The sequence below is a fragment of the Trichinella spiralis genome (assembly GCF_000181795.1).
Source record: "Trichinella spiralis strain ISS 195 chromosome Unknown Scfld9, whole genome shotgun sequence".
Classification (NCBI taxonomy): Eukaryota; Metazoa; Nematoda; class Enoplea; order Trichinellida; family Trichinellidae; genus Trichinella; species Trichinella spiralis.
The window spans coordinates 6782811-6806420 of NW_003526948.1; the positions used below are offsets into that span (position 1 = coordinate 6782811).

The 23610-nt window shown below is 33.8% G+C and overlaps 9 protein-coding genes across 9 annotated transcripts; 4 read left to right on the forward strand and 5 right to left on the reverse strand.

Moving 5' to 3' along the window:
• Window positions 1–2796: 2796 nt before the first annotated feature.
• Window positions 2797–6280, reverse strand: Tsp_10258 (conserved hypothetical protein). The gene is made up of 5 exons (XM_003372451.1): window positions 6087–6280; window positions 5776–5867; window positions 4263–4348; window positions 3102–3188; window positions 2797–2871 (listed from the first exon to the last, which is right to left on the reverse strand). The coding sequence occupies exons 1-5, from the start codon at window positions 6278–6280 to the stop codon at window positions 2797–2799; spliced, it is 534 nt and encodes a 177-aa protein (XP_003372499.1).
• A 298-nt stretch (window positions 6281–6578) lies between these two features.
• Tsp_10259 (hypothetical protein) lies at window positions 6579–7265 on the reverse strand. The gene is given in 4 exon segments (XM_003372452.1): window positions 6579–6652; window positions 6670–6778; window positions 6826–7140; window positions 7158–7265. 4 exon segments carry the CDS (start codon window positions 7263–7265, stop codon window positions 6579–6581), a joined length of 606 nt encoding a protein of 201 aa, XP_003372500.1.
• A 571-nt stretch (window positions 7266–7836) lies between these two features.
• Window positions 7837–8292, forward strand: Tsp_10260 (hypothetical protein). The gene is made up of 2 exons (XM_003372453.1): window positions 7837–8028; window positions 8062–8292. Exons 1-2 carry the CDS (start codon window positions 7837–7839, stop codon window positions 8290–8292), a joined length of 423 nt encoding a protein of 140 aa, XP_003372501.1.
• Window positions 8293–9610: 1318 nt separating this feature from the next.
• Tsp_10261 (conserved hypothetical protein) lies at window positions 9611–13559 on the forward strand. The gene is made up of 7 exons (XM_003372454.1): window positions 9611–9761; window positions 11178–11253; window positions 11449–11527; window positions 11850–11918; window positions 12270–12365; window positions 13034–13126; window positions 13320–13559. The coding sequence occupies exons 1-7, from the start codon at window positions 9611–9613 to the stop codon at window positions 13557–13559; spliced, it is 804 nt and encodes a 267-aa protein (XP_003372502.1).
• A 285-nt stretch (window positions 13560–13844) lies between these two features.
• On the reverse strand, window positions 13845–16269 carry Tsp_10262 (hypothetical protein). Its single transcript, XM_003372455.1, is given in 9 exon segments — window positions 13845–13866; window positions 14018–14145; window positions 14482–14540; window positions 14609–14765; window positions 14784–14885; window positions 14978–15107; window positions 15946–15963; window positions 16038–16107; window positions 16146–16269. The coding sequence occupies 9 exon segments, from the start codon at window positions 16267–16269 to the stop codon at window positions 13845–13847; spliced, it is 810 nt and encodes a 269-aa protein (XP_003372503.1).
• Window positions 16270–16816: 547 nt separating this feature from the next.
• Tsp_10263 (hypothetical protein) lies at window positions 16817–18201 on the reverse strand. The gene is made up of 4 exons (XM_003372456.1): window positions 18058–18201; window positions 17751–17834; window positions 17031–17051; window positions 16817–16939 (listed from the first exon to the last, which is right to left on the reverse strand). Exons 1-4 carry the CDS (start codon window positions 18199–18201, stop codon window positions 16817–16819), a joined length of 372 nt encoding a protein of 123 aa, XP_003372504.1.
• A 216-nt stretch (window positions 18202–18417) lies between these two features.
• Window positions 18418–20197, forward strand: Tsp_10264 (conserved hypothetical protein). Its single transcript, XM_003372457.1, has 5 exons — window positions 18418–18441; window positions 18840–19296; window positions 19393–19514; window positions 19641–19922; window positions 20006–20197. Exons 1-5 carry the CDS (start codon window positions 18418–18420, stop codon window positions 20195–20197), a joined length of 1077 nt encoding a protein of 358 aa, XP_003372505.1.
• A 210-nt stretch (window positions 20198–20407) lies between these two features.
• Window positions 20408–21047, reverse strand: Tsp_10265 (hypothetical protein). The gene is made up of 3 exons (XM_003372458.1): window positions 20943–21047; window positions 20670–20816; window positions 20408–20575 (listed from the first exon to the last, which is right to left on the reverse strand). Exons 1-3 carry the CDS (start codon window positions 21045–21047, stop codon window positions 20408–20410), a joined length of 420 nt encoding a protein of 139 aa, XP_003372506.1.
• A 446-nt stretch (window positions 21048–21493) lies between these two features.
• Window positions 21494–23578, forward strand: Tsp_10266 (hypothetical protein). Its single transcript, XM_003372459.1, has 3 exons — window positions 21494–21555; window positions 21613–21670; window positions 22418–23578. The coding sequence occupies exons 1-3, from the start codon at window positions 21494–21496 to the stop codon at window positions 23576–23578; spliced, it is 1281 nt and encodes a 426-aa protein (XP_003372507.1).
• The last annotated feature ends 32 nt before the right edge of the window (window positions 23579–23610 follow it).

Consider the following 23610-nt stretch of genomic DNA (forward strand, 5'->3'; position numbering starts at 1 on the left):
AAGGAGATTATGTTTAATAAAATAAAAAACAAAACGTTTTTTATTGTTTTGTTGTTGGTCATGCCATGACCAACGCCATTATTTCATTTGCCACACACCGTTGCCTACTATCATTTGAAATGAGGTCTAGAGCAATAATTGTTAGCCTCAGGAAAAATGTACATAAAGTTCATTTCTACTGATTAACAAGTATGAACCGTATTTCATTTTGTTGAACAAAATATTTATGCATGGTACGCATAAAGCTCAAAAAGCAAAACAAATTGAAATTGTATGCAAAATTTCAGATGAAACAGCACCACGCCTTTTGTTTGAATAGATAACATTTTTCTATATCTATGATCACACCTTACTCAGTAGTTAAAACAGAAATAGATGGAGCAAATATTGTTCTAGGCTTTTGTTAGTCAACAAAGTCCATTTAACTGACGCCGAACTAATACGAGGTTAATTTTCAAACTGCCCAATTTGCATAAAAGGCAGACACTGCGCACGTAGCAATCAACGCTGGCTTACGTAAGTTGGATATGCTACTCAAATATGAATTAGGACATTATGCCAAACTAAAAATAAACAATGATTGAGCACAGTGGTTGCCCTATAACAAGCAAAATTAACTAGATGAAAATTCTGATTTATCTAATGTCTTCGTGGTATAAAAATTAGATTGCAGTATAAAGTGATAATAGAATTAAATTGAAAACGATTTCTGTATTTTTCTCTCCTCCACAATAGATAACACCATATGCTTAGTGATATTCGAGATGCTCAGTTCAGAATAAAATTGAATGCAATAAGCAAGTGTAAATTGAAAATTTTATCATCTTCTCTATTTAAATCTAGACGTTTACGGAAAATAACAATTTGAAATATTGATTTGTCGAAAACTTTCAACGTTCAATTATATGCAATTAATAATTCTGCCTTAAAAGTGTATCAAGTTCCACGTATCTTCAAACTGAAATTGCTTAATTACTTAAATGTGCATGCATTCATAGGAAAACATCAAAAAAATAAGTTTCAGTATTGAAGTTTCACCTGAATGGAGCATCTTGCACGTGCATCCTTGTTACGCACCGTCACCTTTTATCGAACAGTACTGTAATAGAATAATAACTTTCGATACAACCTTAGGATTTATCTCATTTTTGTATTGCTTAGTAACCTTCGTATCGTTAATTTGGCAATTTGAATAATGTATAATACTGTATTTCTAATTATTATTATATTTCCGTGATTTTATTTTTGAAGTATACTTTAAAGTCATATTAAAAGAATTTTTTACTTTTCCTCATTTTATCTGCATTGTTTCCTTTTAATGCTTTGTATTCTGTATTCATGTAAGATAAAACTCTCGGTAGCAATTATGTTATTCATGTGAAGTGTGACTTGTATTTTTTCCGCTGACAACATTGAAGCGGTACAAGTTGCATCCAAGTTTGCTGGCAGCAATTAGATTAATACATGTACATTCGCATATATTTTCACTGTGTTGTTTTGTGATTTCTGCCTGAATTTCACATATATTCTAATGTCGTGTGTGTGCGTGCTTTGGCTTTTGTGCTTTTTTGCATACAACTAGACCTGATGATATTTTGCCATGTTTCACATTCCCGCGTAAGCCCAACAAAAATGTCGACCTAATTAGCATGCACAATTAATTATCTAGTAGCCGTCACAAATGCATTTCCTTCCTGTGCTTTCCTTTGCATCCAAATACAGTTATTTAGCCCACGTACTTGCCCTTCTCTTATTATTACTCACTGTAAATATTGACTGTTTCAGCTTTGTTATTATTATATGAGGAACAAATCGTTGCAACTTTTCTGTTAGCAAAATAATAATGAAAATATTGTGACTTTGATCAATTTGTGGCTGACAAATTATTGAAAATAAGTAAATAAGTATAATAATAATTAGCAGAGGGACAAATAATAAAATAAAAATGAGAAATTAAATAATGAAATAAGGGAAATTTTTGAATGAAAATGAAGCAAGAGTGTAATTGTGGGGAGTGAGTTAAAGAGTATAAAAAGTTGAATGCGAATCAGCTCTTATTCATGTTAAACTTGCGCATCAATCAACTTAGTCACCGTAGCCACAAAAATTTTTAATTATAACAAAAATATTTTATAATAAGTGGAAAGTGAAAGAAAGCAAACATGCATGCACGTGTATGAAAAAACATTGCTGCTTTGAATTATCTGCTTGAAGATTGATCGGAAGTTCTGTTTTGAGAAAGAAAGGTAAAGAAATGAAAGGGAAGATAAAATAATGCAAGAATAAGCAATAATCAAAATTCACAATAATAAGTATAAATACATTTATTAGAAAATTACATTGAAAAAGGAACTATAATATTCAAACAAAAAAAATCCAAGAACTCACGTGAAATAATTTTAAATTTGGTAACATGTTAATATAAACGGTGATCATATAACTTACAAACAACAAATGTAAATGTAGATGAATAAATAAGTAAATAAATAAAAGTTTTAAAAGAATCAATCACCGATGCTCAATATTTGAAAGATAAATTTTTTTAATATCATAAAATAAGTAAATTAATAGTAAAAATTCACATCCAAAGTAAATGCAAACAGCATCATGCAGGACGTTGATTATATTATAAGCATTATTATATTGTTTACTTTTTCTCCATGTGCAATTGAATTTGTGTTTGTAAGAAATTGTAGTTCTTCGAAGATTTCTGCCAATAGTTCCAGTGATACCTACATTAGTGTAATGCAAAACTTTGATTTCTGAATACATGCAAATTTAACATGAAGCTAGGAATTAAATAATGATTATAAGTTCTGCTTCATTTTCATCTCCCGTATATGAAGTATTCAACTTCATATCATGTGAATTCTGAAAATAAAATATATTAGTAGTCATCTCAAAGTGGTGAACGCAAATGCGTACTATGCTTATTTAGTTTGCCTGAAGTACCTTTAAAAATCAAAAGTAATATACCACTAATAATATTTTTTAGTGAATAGTGGTAGCAAAAAATCCAATAAGTTCACATTTAATATGTTTGTCAAATCATGCGAATAGCATATATCAAGTATCAGCATACATTCTCGAACATCATTTACCTTTTCAAAATAGATGACTTCCAAAAGTGGAATTATATTTCCCACGTGCTGCTCCTTTGTTCCATTTGCTTTCAAATCATGACAATTCTGAAAGTTAAGAATATTATAAGTATATTATAAGTCTAAGTTAAGATAACTATAGTCATCTTAACATAAAACAAATATCTTAACATAAATACTTTTGTGTAAAGCATCTGATTTAATCATCTGAAATGCGGATTAGTGCTCTTTCATAATAATTAAAACTCAACCACATAGCATGCATAGAAAAATAAAGGCAGCATAATATCAAATATAATTCATAGATGATATTGAAGAGCGGAATTACAGTTACACGCGTGCCTGTAGCCTTGCATAGTATTAAATAACAGAATATAATAGAAATGCTCTAAAATGGTGTTTGATAATAAATAAATTATGCAAATAGAAAACTACTATGCCTCTGGTAGAGCAGCCTAATTTTACATCACTAATAGCGTAGTAGCGTGCATATGGTGAACAGTTTTATTAAATTATTAAATGACGAATATCATTTACTTTTTATTTAAATGCATAATATAACGGAAAATTTCATTACGATACAGATTTCTTTCACTGAAACAATATAAAAACCTGAAGCACTACATATTTCTAAAATTGTCTGTAAACACTTCTAAATTAAATAAATTTAGCTGCGTGAAAGTGTGATATGATGCAGTACATTGTATTAGATGTTTTCCTTATCAGTGAATAAAGTATTTATCAGTGAATCAGTGATGGAAGTATAATGAATAGTTTTTTTCAAAAATCAGCTTATAAAATATACTATCAGTTAAATAAATGTGAATAAAACTAATAACATATTTCAGGAAAAGTTAGCATAGAAATTATGTTCATCCTCAATCCATTTACACAATTATTAACATGCCATAATAGTAAATATAATTAGAATGACAAACAAACAATTGCTTGTAGACACGTAATTACAAAAACAAATGCCATTTGCTATAGTCATCAACAAGAAGTAAATTTGATAGTCTATACATTGCAGTCATTTTCTAGTGATAAATAAATGCTGCAAATAAATGAAAGGTAAAATATCACCTTTAACAAAATGAAATGCAACATGCAGAAAAACTGCTAAATCGCTTCACTTTTATGTTATGACTACAGCATAAATACCATTTGAATACTTTTAAATATATAAATAGCATTACACATTTGTATTTGAAAAATCACTAGAGTTGTCATAAAAGTCAGCTCTATAACTTCAAATATAATTTATTGAATAATACGGAAAAAATATTGAAACAGGCTAATCATTTTCACATCAAAATGTAAAATGCGTCATTTATTAAATTTCATTCACACGGTTACAATACGGTTCACAGGTTACGGTTGCGTAAATATTCTATCAATCAAGATAGACAAACAGCCAACTTTAAAAGCAATTTATTCCACAAGTACGGTATTCTGTTCCGTATTGGTATGGGTACATATCCACTCGTCGAATTTCTGATGGACGTTTCTACTGCCCAATCTGCGTCTACATATCCTCAGAGAATGAAATCATTTGTTGAGGTTAGACACAATCTTGCGTTTGCAGTACCTGCCAAGTACCGTATAATACGCTTTGCAGATTTGCAGTCTCTTTCTGTCAGTGTTCCCATGTCTACATAGTAATCTGACTGATAGAGTTGTCTGGATGACTAACATAGGAAATGTGTAGCAATGCTCAAAAAATACGTCTGTATTTGGCTATATCTGGTAAAACAGAACTTGATTCATCGTGTGAGTTTAGGTAGTTGGTCTCCATTGGTGTTGCCACTGGTCTTGCTTCTTTCATACTACAGCTTTCTAGCAGTTGCATTATTTTGTTCTTCTGATGTATCAGAAAAGTGTCATCTAATTTTCGCTCGATTTGGATGCCCAAGTAATAAGAAACTTCCTCAGTGCCTTTGACTTCGATGTACTTGTTCAATTATTTGCTGACAGTTAAGGCAACAGCTTCGTTCTCTACAATGAATTAACAGATTATCGACATAGAGCAACACGTATGTCATACTATGGGATGGCACTTTCCTTGTATACAACCATAAATCTGCCTTTGCCTGACAAAAAACGATGGCAGTCAGTATCTCTGTGGTCTTCGTGTTCCAAACTCTCGCTGATTGCTTGAGACCATATATGCTGCGTTTCAACTGCCATACCACATCCATGTTTGGGTGTTCAAACCCAGGCGGCTGTTCCATGTAGTTTTTCTTGAAGCTCTGTCTTCAAGTAAGCACACTTAACATCAAAGTGTCGAACATGCAGCGACTTTACAGCAGCGATGCTGACTAGTGTGCGCATAGTCTCGTGTTTTACAAACGATTCATATAAACGCAAAGCTTCATCATAGTCTTCTACAAGACGTTGTGAGAACCCACGCGTCAACATCGCGCTTTATAAGTGTGTATCTTACCGCTTACCTCTTTCTTAGCTTTGAATACCTATTTTGAGATCACACTGTAGCTGTCAGGCGGTTCGACGAGCTCAAATACTCCTTTCCTCTTTAATGATGCCATTTCCTTTTCAGCTGCTGCTATTCATTTGTTCCGTTTTCAGGTTAGCAGTTTCATTACTTCCTCCCATGACGTCGGTTTGCATATTTGGGCTGCGCGTACATTGTAGCTTATTCTGTTCGGCGATATACCTTCGTTGATGCTTCGAGAGCGTCGTAATGTAGGGGCTTCGATACCGTGGTTCATGGGTTCTCCTTCGACTGGTTGTTCCTCTTGCTGTGGTCTAAATATATTTCTGATGTTCACGTTATCTTTCTTTTCAGTAATTTGGGAATGTCTTCGTATTCTCGTGATCGTTCAATTGCCCTTTTTGCCCCTTAAAGCGGGAACAGTCATCGATGAGTGTCATTATGTATTGATGGTCGCTTGGAGCGGCTATTGGCATCAGCCCACATATATCGATGTGTACTAATTCAGTCTGCTTCTTAGCTCTGTTAGATACCTTTTGGGAGTTGGCGTCATGTTACCTGTTGTGCAGATATCACAATCGTTTTTAGCGTCGCATTTGCATATTTCGATACCATTCGTCAATTGTTCTTTTTTTACTTTTCTGAGAGCTTCTGAATCTCTGTGTCCCATGCGTTGTTGCCACTTGTGTAAGCACGCATAAGTATGCACACTCAACGCAGAGTCCATTTGATGTTTATGTTTTAGCTTGAAAAGTAATCCATCAAGTTTCACCTCCGCAACAATTTCCTTCCAACAATTCCGCAACAACTCTTCCTACTGCACAGAAATTAGTTTCCCATCACATCATTTTGAAAAATTCTTAATCTGGAAGTGTAACCAATCATAGAAATAACTTTTACAAAAATTCGAAATTTTGAGGATGCTGTAGCGTATAAACCAAAATTAGGAACAAATGTTATTTGGAAAAGAAACTTTTTGCCAAAAACATTGAAACTTCCTTGGTGAAGGTTAACAAACTGACTTTCTATGCATGATTATTATTGCCATGTGGCAGATTAGACGGCCCGATCCGCTCACCACGACCGGTGTAATTTGAACCTGAAAATCAGAATAACTGTAACTAATATATACAGTAGATTTTGTGCTAAATTTAAAGGGTCTATCAAGAAGCTTTACCGGTGACGAGTTTGTTCTGAACGATCTTTTTGGACCCTCGGATGGTATCTACGAACGCCACAAATTTGCAAAGTGAGAACGCAGTTTCATTGAACCTTCTCACGATCTGGATATCCCAACCACAGGTCTGGTTCGAGCCAGTTGCTGCGCACATAGACATCCGCCAAATTTCTTCCAATATGAGCATGTATTACTACGCCGTCAGCGCACTGGATATGGATGCTGCGTGTTGAATCACCAACTTTCTTCCCCATCCACCAGCTACGGATAAGAACAAAAGCATAATGGCACTTCTGACGAAGCATTTTGGTGCCAGGGAAAACGAACGATGAATATATATGGATTGGGTGATCGCACAATGAACCAGCTGATGAGTGAAATGATGGCTTTGCTGGATGGATGTGAAAGTACTAGAGCAAATACTTACCGACATCTGTCTGCTGCTATCGTACACCAATTTCAAAGACCCCTGACAATTGGTAGCAAGCGCTGATATTCTTTGGAAAGTGAAGCAACAAGACTTGGCCACTATCATTCCGTTGTGCACCTGCCTACGCAGTTCATTGCATCAAAAAACCCTGTCAAAGTTCACAACGCCAAGGGTGATTTTCCCAACAGACCTGGATAGTATTATCTGTAATCTCAAAGTAATATCAGAATTACTCTGACTTATACTGTCGTCTTTGGCTAAAAATAAAACGTCTAGTGTGACACATCTGTATAAAAATATGTTGCTGCTGCGATGCACAAGCGTCGTACCCATTGGCACGAGAAATGTACGTCAGCAGCCAGTGAAGCTAGAATTCACAATTGGATAAGCATAATATCATGGAAGGGCTAACACTGGTGCGGGAAAGGATTAAACATTAGTATAGATAGCTTTTTGATCAGCATACCATTAGCTGAAGATTTATTGGCCAGTGATCGTAAACAAGTTGCGAAAAATGGTCGATGACATACCATTAAAAATAAGAGAAATAAATGAATACCATCATAAATAATGAAAGCCAAGTGCGATCATTATTATTCTGTTTCCATCGGCAGCTCAAAATAGTTAGCTACATTATGAAACGCCACCATATTGCTTCTGTCGACGATGCATCACAATGATGCTAAAAGAAATGATGAAAAAGGAAATCCAGACGAAACGAAATCCAGAATGTGGAAATCTGGAAATACAGTTCTGCTACGAGACAAAATCAGGTGCAGATGCTGTAAACCATCTTCTACTGGTAAACACAAGCAGGCGACGCATCCAACGGTGGCCAATGATGCTTTGCTTCAATGCGTTAGATTTCGTGAGTGTGGCGGCATATGATATATGAAGCCAGACCGATTGGAATTCTGAAATGTCGCACTGTAGAACGCCGCTCTTGATGGAATGTGGCAAAACGTTTGTGGATATCCGTCTTGACAAACCTGCTGCCAGTGCTCCGCAATCACTTCCTTACACAGTAAGGAAAACCATTGAATCAATGGGAGCAGTGACGACAACAGTGCGTTCAACAGCAAGAAAAAATGGAAACACTATCCCTAAAAATCAGCGTTCTGTGACAGGATGAAAGACTGAAAAGTCAGCACATGTTGCAGAAATTGTGGAACACCATGTTTCAATGATCATCTATACAGCTATTGTGAGCATTGTTTTGATAATCCTTGTATGTCTAAATAAACATAGTTCAACACATTTGCCACATCAATTTTGCTGAATTTTTCAGCAAGTAGAAAGTTAAAATTGATTTGAAATAACTGAAATCAATCAAACTTTATAAAACCAAATAAATAGTTGAAGAAATGACTGGAGTCTGCATTTTGGTATCAAGTTTTACCTTATAAAATACTGACCGTAAATCCATGATTTGTTTTAAGAATTTTACAACACTTAGCCTACACAGTGAAAAATCTAAAAAATAACATATTTTAAACGTTGACAGTGATGCATTTGTCTCCAAAATGATGCTTAAAATTTTTTTAATTAAAACGTTTTTAATGCAAAACAGTAAAATAATATTTTAATACAAAAAATATAAAAATAAAATATAAAGTAGAGCACACTCAGTGCTACCTATTGAAACAAATTTCATAAAAATTCAACATATTTTAGCTTTTCGCATGGGTTTTTTCTAATGTGGGGTGGATTCCACTCCAAGAATTTATCAAATGCAGGCTTCAGTGGTAGTTTCTTACCGCAATAATAATTTTAAGAAACTTTCCCTCCGGCTACTATTAGTTAGTTAATCAAACAAGCACATTGTAACTGATGACAGAAGCGCATCTGCAAAACTCAATTTGCATATTTGCAAAAGTAATATTATTCGTCGTAGTTTACCTGCACTAACACTCAATTTCTTTTCTCAGCTCATCTCGAAAATATTTCAAAAAATATTTAAAATTGTCACTAATGTAAAATATGGAAATATATCAAATAAACTTCATTTATAATAAACTGCTCTAATTACTGAACAACTAAAACAACTCCCAACAAACTGTCCTCTGAAAACTTGCTCAAAAAATGTAGACTTTTCATCTATTCTCTTTAATCTATTAACTTCTCCTCCCTTAGCTGAGTTCCATCTTAAAAATTACTTTTTGTCCTAAATTATGATGAATCATCTGCAATAAACAAAACAAACAAATCATATCTAATATGATCATTGAATTTGTGAAAAATTCCACAAATCTGCCCGTTAGCTTAGACATGAAATTTCAAATCTTACACTTACATCTTACATTATTTGGTTATTTTGATAAATCATACCTTCAATATCTGGATTCAGTAATAAATTAAAACAGTCACAAAAATGCTAAAAACATGCAACTTCCTCGAATGGGCATCTTTTCAACTTTGAAATCCATCTTCCTTTTGTACTATTCGAAAACATGATAACCATTCTATGGAAAAAAAGCAATTTAAGCAAAGAAAGCAAATCATTTTCATGGGTACTGGTCCGCATTTGCATTGAAAAGACTATGCTGTTCAGTCGTTGCACCCAACAGCTAACCAACAAGCATTGCAACCAAAGCCACGCAGGTAATTAAACACACAACAAACGAATGCAAATATGCAAGAAATTTATCATGCAGTAGAAATTAAGAACGAAGTAAGTAGGCAAACACTTACAGCTAATGTAGGTGGAATCTTCGCTACGGAAATGTAGCGTCAGTTCCAACCAACAACCTACAAGCATATAAGTTATAGTCATCATAAATAATTCACAGAAATTTTGTCAACATCAAAAATACCCTTACTTTGGAAATACGTTGCACATTGCAAAAAGTGCAATCAAAATACCATCAGCAGCACATATGAAACAAGAAGCATAATTCAAGTAGCGAATGTCAATATCACATATTGTAGGGGTTAAATTGAGGCAAAATTCCTTTCATGCCCATGCATTCTCATTTAATCTCATCAATTTTTATCCACCTAAACTGATGACAAGTAAATATTCATTCACGTAAACTGATACAGCCGTGGAACCATTTACAAAAGAATTGCCCTTGGAAAAAAAAACAAAAATACAATAAAATAATAAAAAAATGTCATGCAAAATACAAAAGCAAACTATGCACTTATTTAAAATATGACAGATCAACAATGAAGAACAAATTAATGCAGTTTATAATAAAGTCGAAAAAGCAAACAAAATGTTGATGAAAAGTACAGCGTTTAAAAGATATTTAAAAAAAATCATGACACCATTTTTTGGCGTAATTGTTCTTTATTTTCCATGTGAAATTGAACAAGAATTAAAATTGCTAAACACTAAAATATTTGCCCATATTCTGAATTTTAATATTAGTCACTTAGTTGCAGTATTCGAGTACGCATTAAACAGTTTAAGCAAAGAAATTCAGACTGAACAAATCACGAGCAAGACATGCTGAAAAAAATATAAAATAAATTTTCAATTTTTAAGACCAAATTTCATGAAAGACGAATTAAAAAGAAATATCTAAAGCGGCAAATTGATAGAATTTCGCTAATACCAAAACATTATACTAAATCTAGAGGAATGTAAAAAATTTCAAAAAATAACAACAATATTTGCGCAAATAACTGAAATATACAATTACCATTTCCATATCAAATTATTAAATAAATAACCATTCTTTTTTATTAAATAATTATTGCTTCGTTGAAATCTAAATGTTGTTATAGAGCAATATTAAAGTATATACAATATTGTATTATCAAATAATTAACAGCCTTAAATGATTTTCAAGTATAATAAAAAATTCAATCACAATTTCAATTTGAATTTAACTATCAAATTTTGATTTCAATTTTCAAAGTAACAACAAAATATGATTCAAAAATTAATTACAAACTTAAAAAGTTTAACTAAAATATTAAAAAATTACAATATATTGAATTTTTAATGGCACTTTTTTAAAATAACCTCTTTAAAATTTACGTTTAAAGTTTAAAATTTTAAAAATGCAGTGAACAAGTTCTATTTTATCACAGTTATTTTCACGAGATACAGTCAAGTGTGCGCCATCTTTTTTTGCTCTGGTTCGTAAGTGCAACAGCAATTTAACTTTTAGTTTAATTATTAATTAATCATATATGCTTAAGTGACAGCTTAATCGAATACATTTTTGCAGTTTATGTGTGATCAAATTTTACTATTAAAATAAGTTAAAACGAGAATAAGTCGTGTGTAGTTAAGCAAATTATTAAAATTTCGTCTGGAAAGTTGTATCTGTTGTAGAAGATGGATGAATCAAATGCAAGCAAATTGCAGCAAAAGAAACCTGAAGAGGAGGCTGGAACATCGACAGAAAAGAAAGGTAAGCTGAATCGCTTGAAAAAGATGTGGGACGGGCTCATTCAGCACCTTTGTCCCAGAAGAACACGGAATGGCGTTAATTCAGATTCATCGTCAAATGATATTCCAAAATTGACAGTCGTTTTTGATTTGGTGAATTAATCTCATTGGCAATAATTTAAAAATTTTAAATTCGTATTAAACTTCAATCTTTTTAAGGATTCGACGTTGATTTATTCCACAAGAGAAAAACTGTTTAGTAATCAGGAAAAAATTGATTCAATAAGAGTAAATATTTAAAATTTATTATTCATAATTGCTTTAATTGAAAATTATGTTTTCAGTATTTCGTGGCAATCAGACCGCATTGCCGCGAAGTATTACAAGCCGTCCGAGAAGTCGCCAGTATGATGGTGTATAGCGCTGGTACTCCTAAATACGTCCGTCATATTGTTCAGCTTCTCGATCCAGAAGGAAAGCTTTTCGAGTAATAAACTGATTTGATATATTAGGAGCTATTTAAAAACCATACCTGTGAATAAATTTTATAATATTATTTTTCTTATACCTTTTTAGCAAGGTACTGAACAGGAATAACTGCAAAGTTAAGAAGAATATGTATATAAAAGATCTTAAAAAAACGGGATGCATGTTAAAAAGGACGGTTTGGATAGATGATTTAGCTGACTCTTTTCCGTTTCAAGTAACCAAATCACGCACAACATAGAATTCTACTGATTCAATTAATTTTTTTTCCGCTTTAGCCTTACAATGGGATAGTAATAAAGCACTGGACAGGGGATCCAGAAGATAATGAATTAATCGAAGCGTTGAAAGTGATAATGCAGTTGACAAAAGAAGTATATTTCAACATTTTACTAAAATTCGTATATTACTTATCCAATTTTAATTTTATTTAGAAAAATGTATGCTCATTCTTCAAGAAAAATTATAAACGATAATTAACAAAGACCAAGTCATTAACGTTGTGTAAAACCATAGATATAATTTAATCCAATTATTTTTTTCATTTTTTTATGAATTATGTGTAATAAACGTAATGCAACTTACTTTAATAAATTGCACTAATGGTATTCCTTAGAATGGAAAATATTCAGAAATAACTGATCACAAAACCATCAGGGTCATTATTGCTCACTGTTTACAAATTAGCTCAACACAAGCCATTTTCTAGTTTGAACAGCCACAAATACACATTGTAGTGAAACGAAACAATTATTTTGCCTTAGGTGTTCCTGAAATTTCCATGAAACATAATACAGTATTTTCATTCAACCTTCTCAATGTGCATTTAACACGTTACATATAATATGCATGTATTTCATCAAACAGATGCAAGAATATTTATGAAATATATGTTGGCTAGAAGAGAAGAATGTACTTTTTGCATTAAAGATGTGATACTGGAGCAGACGGCTTTTGGTGGAGCAAAATACACGCACCACCCGCAAAATAAGGGCGCTGGCCGATTTTACCGGTGAATTTATGTACAGGATCCACTGTTCAGCTCAATGATCAATGCTGTTCAGACGATCACTGTGAAAGTGTTCGAAAATGTTGCCTCACTGTTGCTGGAAAGAATTTCTTCTCCCTGAGACAGGTACATATAAAAAATCTGCAAACTTTCAAACAAATGGTCTATCTACAACTTGGTTGGAAAAATTGTTAATTTTCTATAAAAACATTTCCATGTTCAATTAAGCAATGTAAATAACAATGTTAGTAAGAGAAAACATTTATTGCTAGATTAATTTTAGAGATATCACAGCACATATATAATAACATTTTTCCAGCTATCTGTTACAAAGTTTACTTTGAATATGATGTACTTGAATATTTCATGTCCAAACAATAAAACATTTTCACCACCACGTGTGTACATGAAATATACCGTTAGAAAAATGCTTCTCTTAAAAGGAGAAATTATTTCACATTTTGGACGATGTGCTGACGGGATGCCGGCAGAAAGCGTTTGCACAGAAAAGAGCAATGCGGGAAAACATCACAGAGCTGCGTATGTGGCCTTTGCATGATGAACTGCGCATTCGTCTGTTACAACACAATTTTATATTGTATTGTATTGCATGGTATTCATTTCTTACTCCTTAGGTAAAGAATATTAGTAACTGTATCGACAAATGTAAAATGCACGTTGCCAACACAACAAATAATGATAAGTAATATTAAATCGGAACATTCTTAAACAACTGTTACATACAGTCTTTCTCTTATAAAATAATAACAAAAACATTCAACTAATAAAAGACATACACAACAAACAACGTCTGTTGAAAGCTATTAGCACAAAAAATATAAAATCATTTCACAGATCGTTGGGATCTGTAAAATTAACTGATTTGCAAATAAGTCGCCAAACAAATTATTCGCAAAAGTATTTTCTAACTACAAAGCGTAAACTCTGTTGTAATTTCGCTTTACAATCTGATTCTCAAGTTCGTTTACAATCTGATTCTCAAGTATTCGATATTACGGGAGATCCAAAGAAAACAGAGGCGGCTGATCTCGCTCAGGCAAGCTAATGCTCTTTGCGCAACAGCAAACAAAATACTGAATATGGAACTTTATTCCAACGATTGAAGTCAATACAGAATATGACAACTGCAAAACAAATGGATATTTCAGATAATAACACACAACGCTACGAATAAACGGGAACTCTATCGCACACCAACACGACACACACAAGACTACGTTATCACTCACGCTCACTCTCTTCTCCTTGCTGATTACGTCATCACGACCGCCAAAGCGTCAGTTACGGTTGCAGATACGGATCTTCAGGCTCAAACAAAGGGAGTTCTCAACAAACTCAATTTTCAAAAAGTGACTAAAAACTGCGGAATTTCATAAATCTCATATTCATTATTCATGAAAAGTTTCAACAAATGTGAAAATTAATCTCAACAATAAAATGAACAAATAAAACGCACATACGATTTTCATTTCAGATAAAAGTTTGCTCCAGTGGTGAATAAAAGCTGTGTGCTTCGCAACTGAAAATAGCAAACAAGAACAAACAAGCAAATAATATTCAAAGAAATTAATTCAATCAATTTTTTACTTCGAACTTCTAACGAAGAGGTATCTAATTCATTTTGTCTCACTTTATTCATTAGTGCTCGTTTCCATTGGAATGTCAGATCCTTTCGACGACCGAATTCAATGTTGAATAATTTTTTTACTGAATCAGGTACACTAAAATATGGTAATGCATTACACTGCAAATCATTTCATACACCCAATAATACAACATACGTTTCGAGAGCTTTCACCGATTCATACTCCGCTTTTGGCTGTTTGATGTCAACATGTGGCAGCCAGTGTGTGGAATCAGGTGCCTTATTAAAATATCATCTGGAAAAATTTGTAAATAAAAATTTACTTGCCTTACAATTTCAATCATGCATGTCCTACCTCTCTTAAAACTAACGTGACGACTAACTGAAATCATTTGAAACCAAATTTCACCCAACCTATCAATATATCCCTGAGCTAGAGGAACACTAAGAGCAAGGTTTCCATAACAAGTAGGATCGGCCTGTTTTGGATCAACAGCGGATCTTCAAATATTATACCACTTGAATCGATTATACCATGAAACAGCTGAAGCTCAGAAATCTAGACTGAACAAACCATGAGCGAGGCATACTGAAAAAAATAAGACAAATTTACAGTCCGTGAAAGCAAATTAAAACAAAAATGAATTAGAGAAGAATATTTGAAGCGGTTGATTGCCAGAATTTCGCTAATATCAAAAGATTATACTGAATCTAGAGGAATGCAAAAAATCTCAAAAAATAACAACAATATTTGCGAAAATAACTAAAATATACAATTTCCATTTCCAAATCAAATTATTAAATAAATAACCATTCTTTTTATAAAATAATTATCGTTTCGTTCAAAAGTAAATGTTATCATAGAGGATGCTAAATGATTTTCAAGTATAATTCTAGCACAATTTCAATTTGAATTTCACGTGTGCAATTTTGATTTGAATTTTCAAAATAAAAACAAAATATGTTTCAAAAATTTATTATAAATTAAAAAAGTTCAACTGAAATATTTAAGATTTACAATCTTCTAAATTTTCAGTGACACTTTATAATAACAACTGAAATTTACGTTTCACATTTACAATTTTGAAAATGCAATGAACAAGTTTTATTTTATCACAGTCATTTTCTCAAAACACCATAAAGTGTTCGCCAATTTTCTCCTGATGTGATTGGTAAGTGCAACTCCAATTTAACTTTCAGCTTAATTATTAATTAATCGTATATGCTCAAGTGACAGTTTAATCGCTATTACTCGAACACAAATTTTGCAGGTCATACATAGTCAAACTTTACTTTTAAGAACTATTGCACTGAGATAAACGAGAAACGAGAACAAAACCTGTGTAACTGTGCAGTTCTTAAAAAGAAAATGTCAGAAAATTATTCAGAAGACAAACGCGAAGAAAATTAGCCTGACAAGGAAGTTAGTACATCGCAGGACCCGCATCAGACTGATCCATGCGAAGATGAAAAGGCTTTCGACAGATTCTCAGAAGCCTAGCTGCGGGATAATTTTGGAAAAAATTTATCCTTGATTACTGGATCCAGCCCTGCGTAAAGTCCGTTTCATCGTCAGCAGAAATTCCAAAATTGACAGTGGTTTTTGATTTGGTGAATTACCTTGAGTGAATAGGTTACTGAAATTCGAAAATGCTGCTAACATTTCATTTTTTAAGGATTCGACGTTGATTTATTGAACCAAGCATAAACTGTTGCCCGCACAGAGCCGTTTACCGTTGTTAGAGGTAAATATGCACAATTTATTTTCCATAATTACTAAAACTCTAAACTATTTTCAGGCTTACACGGCAATCCGACCTTATTGCGATACAATGTTGAAAAAAATACGAAAATATTGCACCATTATGATATTCAGTTCAGGTACAGAGCAGTCTGTAAATGACGTTCGTAGTCTTATTGATCCAAAGGGGGAATATTTTGAGTAATAATCTGATGTGACATTTTACAAGCTGTTTTGAAACAAATTTTCTGAAAAAATTCTATAATCTCATTTCTTCCATATCTTTTCAGAAAAGTCTTCAGCAGAAATAGCTGCACCAAGGTTATAAATTTGTACGGAAAATATCTTGCGAAAACTGGAGCTGATTTGAAACGAACCGTCCTGATCGATGACAGACTGCATTCATTTATGCATCAGGTACAAAGCTCGTGCATAAATTATAATTCGACTAAGTGAATTAACTTTTCCCCTAGTATAGCCTTTCAATGGGATACCTATACGGCCATGGACTGGACATGAAGATGGTACAGAGCTGTTGAACATAAAGAAACTGATAATGGACTTGATAGAAGAAGTACAGCTTAGCATTGTGCTGAAATTTATAAATCCATTAATCTATTTTAATTTAATTTAGAAAGATGTATGCGCGTTATTGAAACAGAGATAAAATTAGACTTTTTCACCCCGCTTACGTTACTCATGATCTGTAATATGTTTAATATTATTTAACGCAGCTGTTCCAATGTAATATCTGTTATGTAAGAATAATAACCACATGTCTTGTCTTCAATCACATTGTTTGTTTCATTTACATTTTCAATATAATGTTTTAAATTTGTACTTATATTGAATTTATAACGTTTTAAAATTTAAAATAAATTCTATTAAATATCCTTGTTGCTTGCTTTCGACGAAAAAAAGACTGTTACCAAATGAGCTGTGTTGAACAGCTGACATTTTTCACACTGATTCGCAGCTTTCAAGTACACTTTACTTCTTGAGTTCGTTGTCAAACGCTTTACGCTTCTCCTCAGATGTAACAAATACAGATATTAGCCACAATTTACTGATCACTATATCATAATAAGCACGTGAATCACAGATAACGGGATCTAGGACAACATCAAAATCACTACTGTTTCCTGCGGCTCAAACTGCGCCATTTATCTCGTCTTCTTACAGTACCGATTCTCACATGATTTTCCATTCTATCTTGCAGTCAGACTATTGCAAACATTTCACAGACAGTGAACATATGAATAAAAAAATGAACAACTTTATTACAACTGTAGTATGCAAAACTTGTTGCTTCCAGGAATCTGTCACAATATAAAGGTCATATTGCCCTGTACATATTTGTCTGTTCAAATAAACCCACCACATATTTAAGTCTATTCACATACCTGAATAAAGATGCGCTCATTGGAATCACCTCTTAGAAGGGGCTTCTGCACTGTTGCAAATGTTTGAATACTCATGTCCAGTGTCTTCAATACGCTTGAAAAAAAAGTAAATTAATCAGTGTAGCATATGTACTTAATCTGTTAATAAAAATAAAAATTGCACATGAATATCTGATAAATACAGTAGGCATGTTGTTGTTTTTTAAGGTGTGTATGTGTTATCTGTCTTGTGTGTGTCTGTTGTAGTAAAAAACTCGACCTAGAAGTGACTTAGATCTTACATAATTGGCGAAGAGTATTTATTAACCTTTGCGGTGAAACCAAATTTCCAAATTGATTGATATCTGTGAACATGACGGGTGAAAAGAATACAATAGCATACCGGATGGTGAGATTCTCCTTTGAGCCAGTGGATTCGAACTCTCAAACATGGGAAAAGTATATATCGCATTTTGAGCAAGCGCGCTATATGAGAGGTCTCGTGAATTATGATAATGAGTCGAACGCGATGAGACGTGAAATTTTACTTGCTTACGTCAGAGCTAAGTACTGCATGGCCGTGTGGAAATATGTGTTCCCGAAAGACACACGTGAATGTGCAAATGAAGAAATCTAAGATATTTTCGAACTATTGTACCAGCCAAAGGTAAACGTTTTCACAGCTGGAATGGTACAATTATCCGTCAATATGGTGAGACTATTACGGTTTACGTCAGCTGATTGAAAGAAGCGGGCGTAAAATATCCAGAAACATAAAAGAAATTGGAACGGAAATTCGTCTAGGTTAGGTGAACAGATAAGAAGGTGGAAAACAAATTTCATCTGCGAAAGTAATCCAGTTAGCCATAGAAATGTTGTAGTTGGAAGGTGACACTTTAGAGAAACAACAGAAATTAATAAAGTTTGGAAAAAAAGAGCACCACGTACTTCCAACGGAAAAGATAAGGAAGGGAAAATCTGCCAACAATGTGGTGAAAAATATTCGACGGAAATATTGGAACAATCAAAAATAAACGGACAACGTTACATGTTAAACCCAGAGCGGAACCGAAAACATTTAATGCTAAAAGAATTGCGTTTCAACTAAAGAAACCAGTGGAAGCAGAAGTTCAACGGCTGGTTAAAGAAGGAATGTCAGAATCAGTGGATCCAGCAGCAACGCCATTAAAATGGGCGACACCAGTTGTCTGCATTGATAAAAGAAACGGTACCGTACGAATCTGTGGTAGTTTTAGAGTCACTATCAACCCAAACCTGTTGCCGGAATCACATTTGCTACCGATATTTGAAGAACTCACCACGAAGTTGGTCAGTGGGCAAGAATTTTCTACCATTGACTTGAAGGATGCATTCCTACAAATGCTTGTAGATGAAAAATCTCAAAAGTACCTTACGACTCACATTGGCTATTTTCAATATAAAAAGTTGCCATTTGGAATAACTGCGGCACCAGCAATTTATAAGAGGTATATGGAAAGTTTGTTGGCAACAGTCGCCAATGCTGGAATATATCTGGATGACGTAATCATAACTGGGGAAAACAAAAGTGAGCATTTAGAAAACTTGAGAAACGTTTTCCAAAAACTTCGCAAAGCCGGATTGAAAACGCATAAAAACAAATGTAATTTATTTAAAAAATCAGTTACGTGTTTGAAACATAAAATTGACGCTGATGGTATCCACCCGACGATGGAACGGGTTGAAGCAATTGCGGAAACAACTTCTCCGAAGAATGTTAAAGAGCGACGTACCTTTTTGGGAGCAGTAAATTTCTTAGAAAAATTTATCCCTCAACTGCATGAAACATGTGCCCGCTTGCATCAGTTAACTGGTGCAAAAAAGATATTAAAATGGTCAGAAAAAGAAGAACAAGATTTAAAAAAAATAAAGGAATTAGTAACACAAAAAAGCTCATTAGTACCATACGACCCAAAGGTACCATTGGTATTCACTTGTGATGCTTCTGAGAGAGGCTTGGGAGCTGGGTTATTCGAACGTTTCCTTGATGGAACAGAAAAACCAATTGCTTTTGCACCACAGACGCCATCAGGAGCAAAAAACGTGTATGCACCAATTGATAGAGAAGCCTTAGCTTTACTCTTTAGCGTACGGAAATTCCATCAGTACGTGTATGGAAGACAATTTTTGTTAATGACAGACCACCGTCCGTTGGTACGAATATTTCGCAAAAAACGCAATTTAAAAAAATCATTAACAATCGCTTAAAACGATGGAAACTCGTATTATCTGTTTAGGATTATAAAATAGAATATCGGAAGGGGAAACAAAACTATTGCGCTGATGCATTGTCCAGACTGCCGATGCAAACAGAAGAACCATACACAGTGGTGAACAGAGAAATTAAAAGAATAAATATGACGAAGTTAGATGACCTGTGGCTTTCAGAAAAGGAAAAATTCGAAGAAGAGCACAAGAAAAGGTACTAAGAGAAGTAAAAAAATGCATTGGAGACAACTGGTTAGAAGAAAATCGACAGCGAAGTTAAACAATTCTGCCAAGTATTTGAAGAAATTGCAGAAGAAAATGAATTGCTATTAAAGGCAGGAAAAATTATAATTCTAGAAACACTCAGAAGGGAAATTATGAAACTGCAACATGAAGGACATCCTGGCATAACATAGCAGCCGTGAAAGCGCTCACGAGATATTATATCTGGTGGGTGAACTGTGAACGAGATATTGAAATGTTTGTGGAAAACTGTTATCCATACCAAGAGAATCGAGAAAATGAATAGGAAACACCACTACTCTCCTGGAATACACCGTCAAAACCATGGACATGAATTCATCCGGATTGTACAGGGCCTAGTCAAGAAAGACAATGGATGATAGGAATTAACGCGCATTCCAAATGGCCTGAAGTCAAAATGATGAAAACAATAACAACAAAAGCTCTAACTGAGAAATTACAAGAGTGATTTGCTAGATATGGAGTACCAGCTACTATCGTGACAAACAACGGTCCAGCGTTCCGATCACAAGAATTTAGATATTTTTGTAGACAAAATGGTGTCAAACCATCATCCGTATCATCAGTTCGTATCATCTGAAAACAAATGGTTTAGCAGAGAGAATTTATAAGAGCATTTACAAGAAGAATGCGTCCATCGAAAAATGATGAAGGTGAGATAAGTAGATGAGTTCAGAAATTATTATTAGCATATAGAAATACACCACACAAGACAATAGGATGATCTCCAGCAGAATTACATGTGGGAAAAACATTACTGGCATTGTTTGACAGAATTAAACCGGATTTGAACACCAAACGCGACATCGAAATATGGAAGCAGAAAATGTATCAGGATTGGAAAAGCAAGAGCAGAGAATTCAGAATTATGGGAGAAGAAGTGTGTGTAAAGAATGAGCTGAATAGAGGATGGAGCCCAGGAATCACAGATCATCAGAAAGGAAAATTGTCTTATGAAGTACTCGTGGCAGGAAAAAGAAAACGGAAGCATGCGGATCAACACAGAAAGCAAAATGGCGCTCTGGATGAGTAAAACCGATCCAAGGAGAATGACGCAGAAATAAGAAGACAGCAAAATAGTACATTAAACGAAGAAAATCTGAGACGCAGCAGTCGCAAGCGCTACACTCCGAAAAATGGCAAGACTGCAGAATATTCCCAACTCAAAAAAAGGGAAAGCGAAAAAGAAGATGTAGCATATGTACTTAATCTGTTAAAAAAAGAACTGCACATGAATATCTGATAAATACAGTATGGATGTTGTTGTGCTTTCTTGGTGTGTGTGTGTGTATGTATGTGCGTCTGTTGTAGTTAAGTACTTGATTTAGAAGTGACCTAGATCTTACAATTACCTGTGTTTTTTATTTTATAGGAAAACGCTGCAATATGAAGTTGTTGAGAGAAACGATATTTGCACACGTTTCGCGATCGTCAAACGAAACGATCTTCAATTTTCAATCTAACTTGTTGTCAATAAATGAACTTGATTTTCTTTAAATATAGGTTGGGAACTTGAAAAATTTGTAAATAATTTTGAAAATTGTAAAAATACGTTAAACACCGTTGTTTTTATTTTTTATACCAATAAACATTGAAGACAAATCATATTTTTTCAAAATCGTGTAATTTGAATTTAACAAAAATGTTTAGAACTTGTGAAAGGAACTTTAAACAATGAACTTTAAAAGGCTCTTTAAAATGTATCTTACATTTTAAAGTGTCTTCATTATTAATGGCATGATATAACAAGATTTCATTATTTTCTCGTTTTGACTGCGATGAAGTGTCTTTTTTGCCTAAGTTCTCTCCGATCAAATTTGGTAAGTAGTATTTTAAGATATCTTGATGAATAAGTAATCATGGTTACTGAGAGAAAGAAATTATTCCATTTATAATTTATTAATTTCTTAGTTGATTGACCTGAATTTGTTCTACAGTGTAATTTTTCTATAAATGTACTTATAATAAACTAGGCTTTTTTTCAAAACCGCTGAATATTTATATTTTTCTAAAGCTTTACTTCAGTTGAATTTCTGATGGTAAACTTTTATTTGATTAGAAGCAAAACATTTATTGTTTAATAAAGTCCCGTTAATACTTTCATCAGTTTCTGATGCAGTTTATTTTATTCATCTAGAAATCATCACATATCTGATATTTAAACAGAATATTTTTAGACTGTGCTGATGGCGGTGACTAAAGTTTCACTGGTCGTGTCAGTAATCTGTTTACTTATGGGAGGAAGTGCTGATGGGGGTTGCCCGGTTTCTAGCAGGTGGGATAATTATGGAGGAAGAAAATTAGATGATGGCGGATGCCTAACAGTAGTCGATATGTTCGAAGTGAAAAAATTCTATGGACAAGTCACTATCGAGGATTTACATCGATTCTGTGCGAGTTCCTTCAAAGGCGGAAAACTACTGTCTTTCACTGATTCTCAGAAATTGCAAATGCTTGATGGTGTCAATTTTAAACAAGCTGTAGCATCGAATATTCTAATACATCCTGGGGTCCGAATCTATGAAACCAATATTACAATGAAGAAAAATGTTCATGTTGAAAAGTGCGGGCAAACTGAGAGACTATCATGTGATGGTTATCCGTATGAATACATATCTAACGGAAATGGTACAGTTGACGGTATGTTGTTTAAATGTGCGGAGAAGGGGTGTTGTAATAATACTGATTGTGATGAAAGAGTTTCCGTGCTCACATATGAAAGCACACTTCTTGCTAATTTTCCTGACTTGTCTCACGGCAGTTATTGCCGATGTTTACTTTTAAATTCAACATTCTTAACATGGAATCTATCAAACGACCATATATACGACTGTGATGACATGAAATGTGATGTATTTATTTGTCAGAACGACGAATACACGGATTGCAACGAAACTAGAGTTGAAAACTGTACTTATGTATTGGAAGCCGGAGATTGTAAAGAATTCACTTACGAAGTGATATCTGAAAAAGAACATCCCTATGGAAGGGACTGTGAAGAACGAAATTACGGAGAATCATGCTTGTGCCCTTGCGCAGGAACATGGACTGAGTGGTCCATTGTATCACAAACGTGTGGTAAAGTTGTTTCCAATAGGTATCGTCCTACGCTGGATATGGTATCAGAAAATGAAAGTTGCGATGGAGCGGAAGATTCATGTTGCAAGGAGACCAAAGAGGACTTTGTAGTTTGCGATCACTACAAGTATACTAGGATTGAATATGAAACGTTCAAAGAGAAATGCGAACGGCAAAAGGGACAGGTGAAAGCGACAGAAATTGAGCTTGTATGCGTTTGTTTGCGTAGCGAGCAGTTTGGCGAATTTGTGAAAAAGTAATACTTAAAAAAAATTGCAATATATTATCAGTG

What these genes read in the sequence shown, in the direction of transcription:
- Tsp_10263 (XM_003372456.1), bottom strand. Translation starts at nt 18,201, where the DNA reads ATGCGATATATACTTTTCCCATGTTTGAGAGTTCGAATCCACTGGCTC. An exon ending in AATTTGGTTTCACCGCAAAG is followed by an intron (nt 17,835 to 18,057) that starts GTTAATAAATAC and finishes AGCGTATTGAAG; the next exon opens with ACACTGGACATGAGTATTCA. An exon ending in ATGAGCGCATCTTTATTCAG is followed by an intron (nt 17,052 to 17,750) that starts GTATGTGAATAG and finishes AACATATTACAG; the next exon opens with ATCATGAGTAACGTAAGCGG.
- Tsp_10264 (XM_003372457.1), top strand. Translation starts at nt 18,418, where the DNA reads ATGGTACAATTATCCGTCAATATG. An exon ending in TACAATTATCCGTCAATATG is followed by an intron (nt 18,442 to 18,839) that starts GTGAGACTATTA and finishes TTTCAACTAAAG; the next exon opens with AAACCAGTGGAAGCAGAAGT. An exon ending in GACGTACCTTTTTGGGAGCA is followed by an intron (nt 19,515 to 19,640) that starts GTAAATTTCTTA and finishes AAAAAAATAAAG; the next exon opens with GAATTAGTAACACAAAAAAG.
- Tsp_10262 (XM_003372455.1), bottom strand. Translation starts at nt 16,269, where the DNA reads ATGTTAGCAGCATTTTCGAATTTCAGTAACCTATTCACTCAAGGTAAT. An exon ending in TTTACGCAGGGCTGGATCCA is followed by an intron (nt 16,108 to 16,145) that starts GTAATCAAGGAT and finishes ATTATCCCGCAG; the next exon opens with CTAGGCTTCTGAGAATCTGT. An exon ending in TTTTATCTGAAATGAAAATC is followed by an intron (nt 14,146 to 14,481) that starts GTATGTGCGTTT and finishes TTTGTTTTGCAG; the next exon opens with TTGTCATATTCTGTATTGAC.
- Tsp_10258 (XM_003372451.1), bottom strand. Translation starts at nt 6,280, where the DNA reads ATGGACTCTGCGTTGAGTGTGCATACTTATGCGTGCTTACACAAGTGG. An exon ending in TATTTAAAAGTATTCAAATG is followed by an intron (nt 3,189 to 4,262) that starts GTATTTATGCTG and finishes CTTAACTTTCAG; the next exon opens with AATTGTCATGATTTGAAAGC. An exon ending in AAGTCATCTATTTTGAAAAG is followed by an intron (nt 2,872 to 3,101) that starts GTAAATGATGTT and finishes TTTTATTTTCAG; the next exon opens with AATTCACATGATATGAAGTT.
- Tsp_10260 (XM_003372453.1), top strand. Translation starts at nt 7,837, where the DNA reads ATGATGCTAAAAGAAATGATGAAAAAGGAAATCCAGACGAAACGAAAT. An exon ending in GCTTCAATGCGTTAGATTTC is followed by an intron (nt 8,029 to 8,061) that starts GTGAGTGTGGCG and finishes ATATGAAGCCAG; the next exon opens with ACCGATTGGAATTCTGAAAT.
- Tsp_10261 (XM_003372454.1), top strand. Translation starts at nt 9,611, where the DNA reads ATGATAACCATTCTATGGAAAAAAAGCAATTTAAGCAAAGAAAGCAAA. An exon ending in ATCTTTTTTTGCTCTGGTTC is followed by an intron (nt 11,254 to 11,448) that starts GTAAGTGCAACA and finishes TATCTGTTGTAG; the next exon opens with AAGATGGATGAATCAAATGC. An exon ending in ATTTCTTCTCCCTGAGACAG is followed by an intron (nt 13,127 to 13,319) that starts GTACATATAAAA and finishes ACATTTTTCCAG; the next exon opens with CTATCTGTTACAAAGTTTAC.
- Tsp_10265 (XM_003372458.1), bottom strand. Translation starts at nt 21,047, where the DNA reads ATGTCGCGTTTGGTGTTCAAATCCGGTTTAATTCTGTCAAACAATGCC. An exon ending in ATCCTATTGTCTTGTGTGGT is followed by an intron (nt 20,817 to 20,942) that starts GTATTTCTATAT and finishes ATTTGTTTTCAG; the next exon opens with ATGATACGAACTGATGATAC. An exon ending in ATCACTCTTGTAATTTCTCA is followed by an intron (nt 20,576 to 20,669) that starts GTTAGAGCTTTT and finishes TTTCTTGACTAG; the next exon opens with GCCCTGTACAATCCGGATGA.
- Tsp_10259 (XM_003372452.1), bottom strand. Translation starts at nt 7,265, where the DNA reads ATGATAGTGGCCAAGTCTTGTTGCTTCACTTTCCAAAGAATATCAGCG. An exon ending in GATATCCAGATCGTGAGAAG is followed by an intron (nt 6,779 to 6,825) that starts GTTCAATGAAAC and finishes TGGCGTTCGTAG; the next exon opens with ATACCATCCGAGGGTCCAAA.
- Tsp_10266 (XM_003372459.1), top strand. Translation starts at nt 21,494, where the DNA reads ATGGATGTTGTTGTGCTTTCTTGGTGTGTGTGTGTGTATGTATGTGCG. An exon ending in TGTGCGTCTGTTGTAGTTAA is followed by an intron (nt 21,556 to 21,612) that starts GTACTTGATTTA and finishes TTTATTTTATAG; the next exon opens with GAAAACGCTGCAATATGAAG. An exon ending in TTTGCACACGTTTCGCGATC is followed by an intron (nt 21,671 to 22,417) that starts GTCAAACGAAAC and finishes GAATATTTTTAG; the next exon opens with ACTGTGCTGATGGCGGTGAC.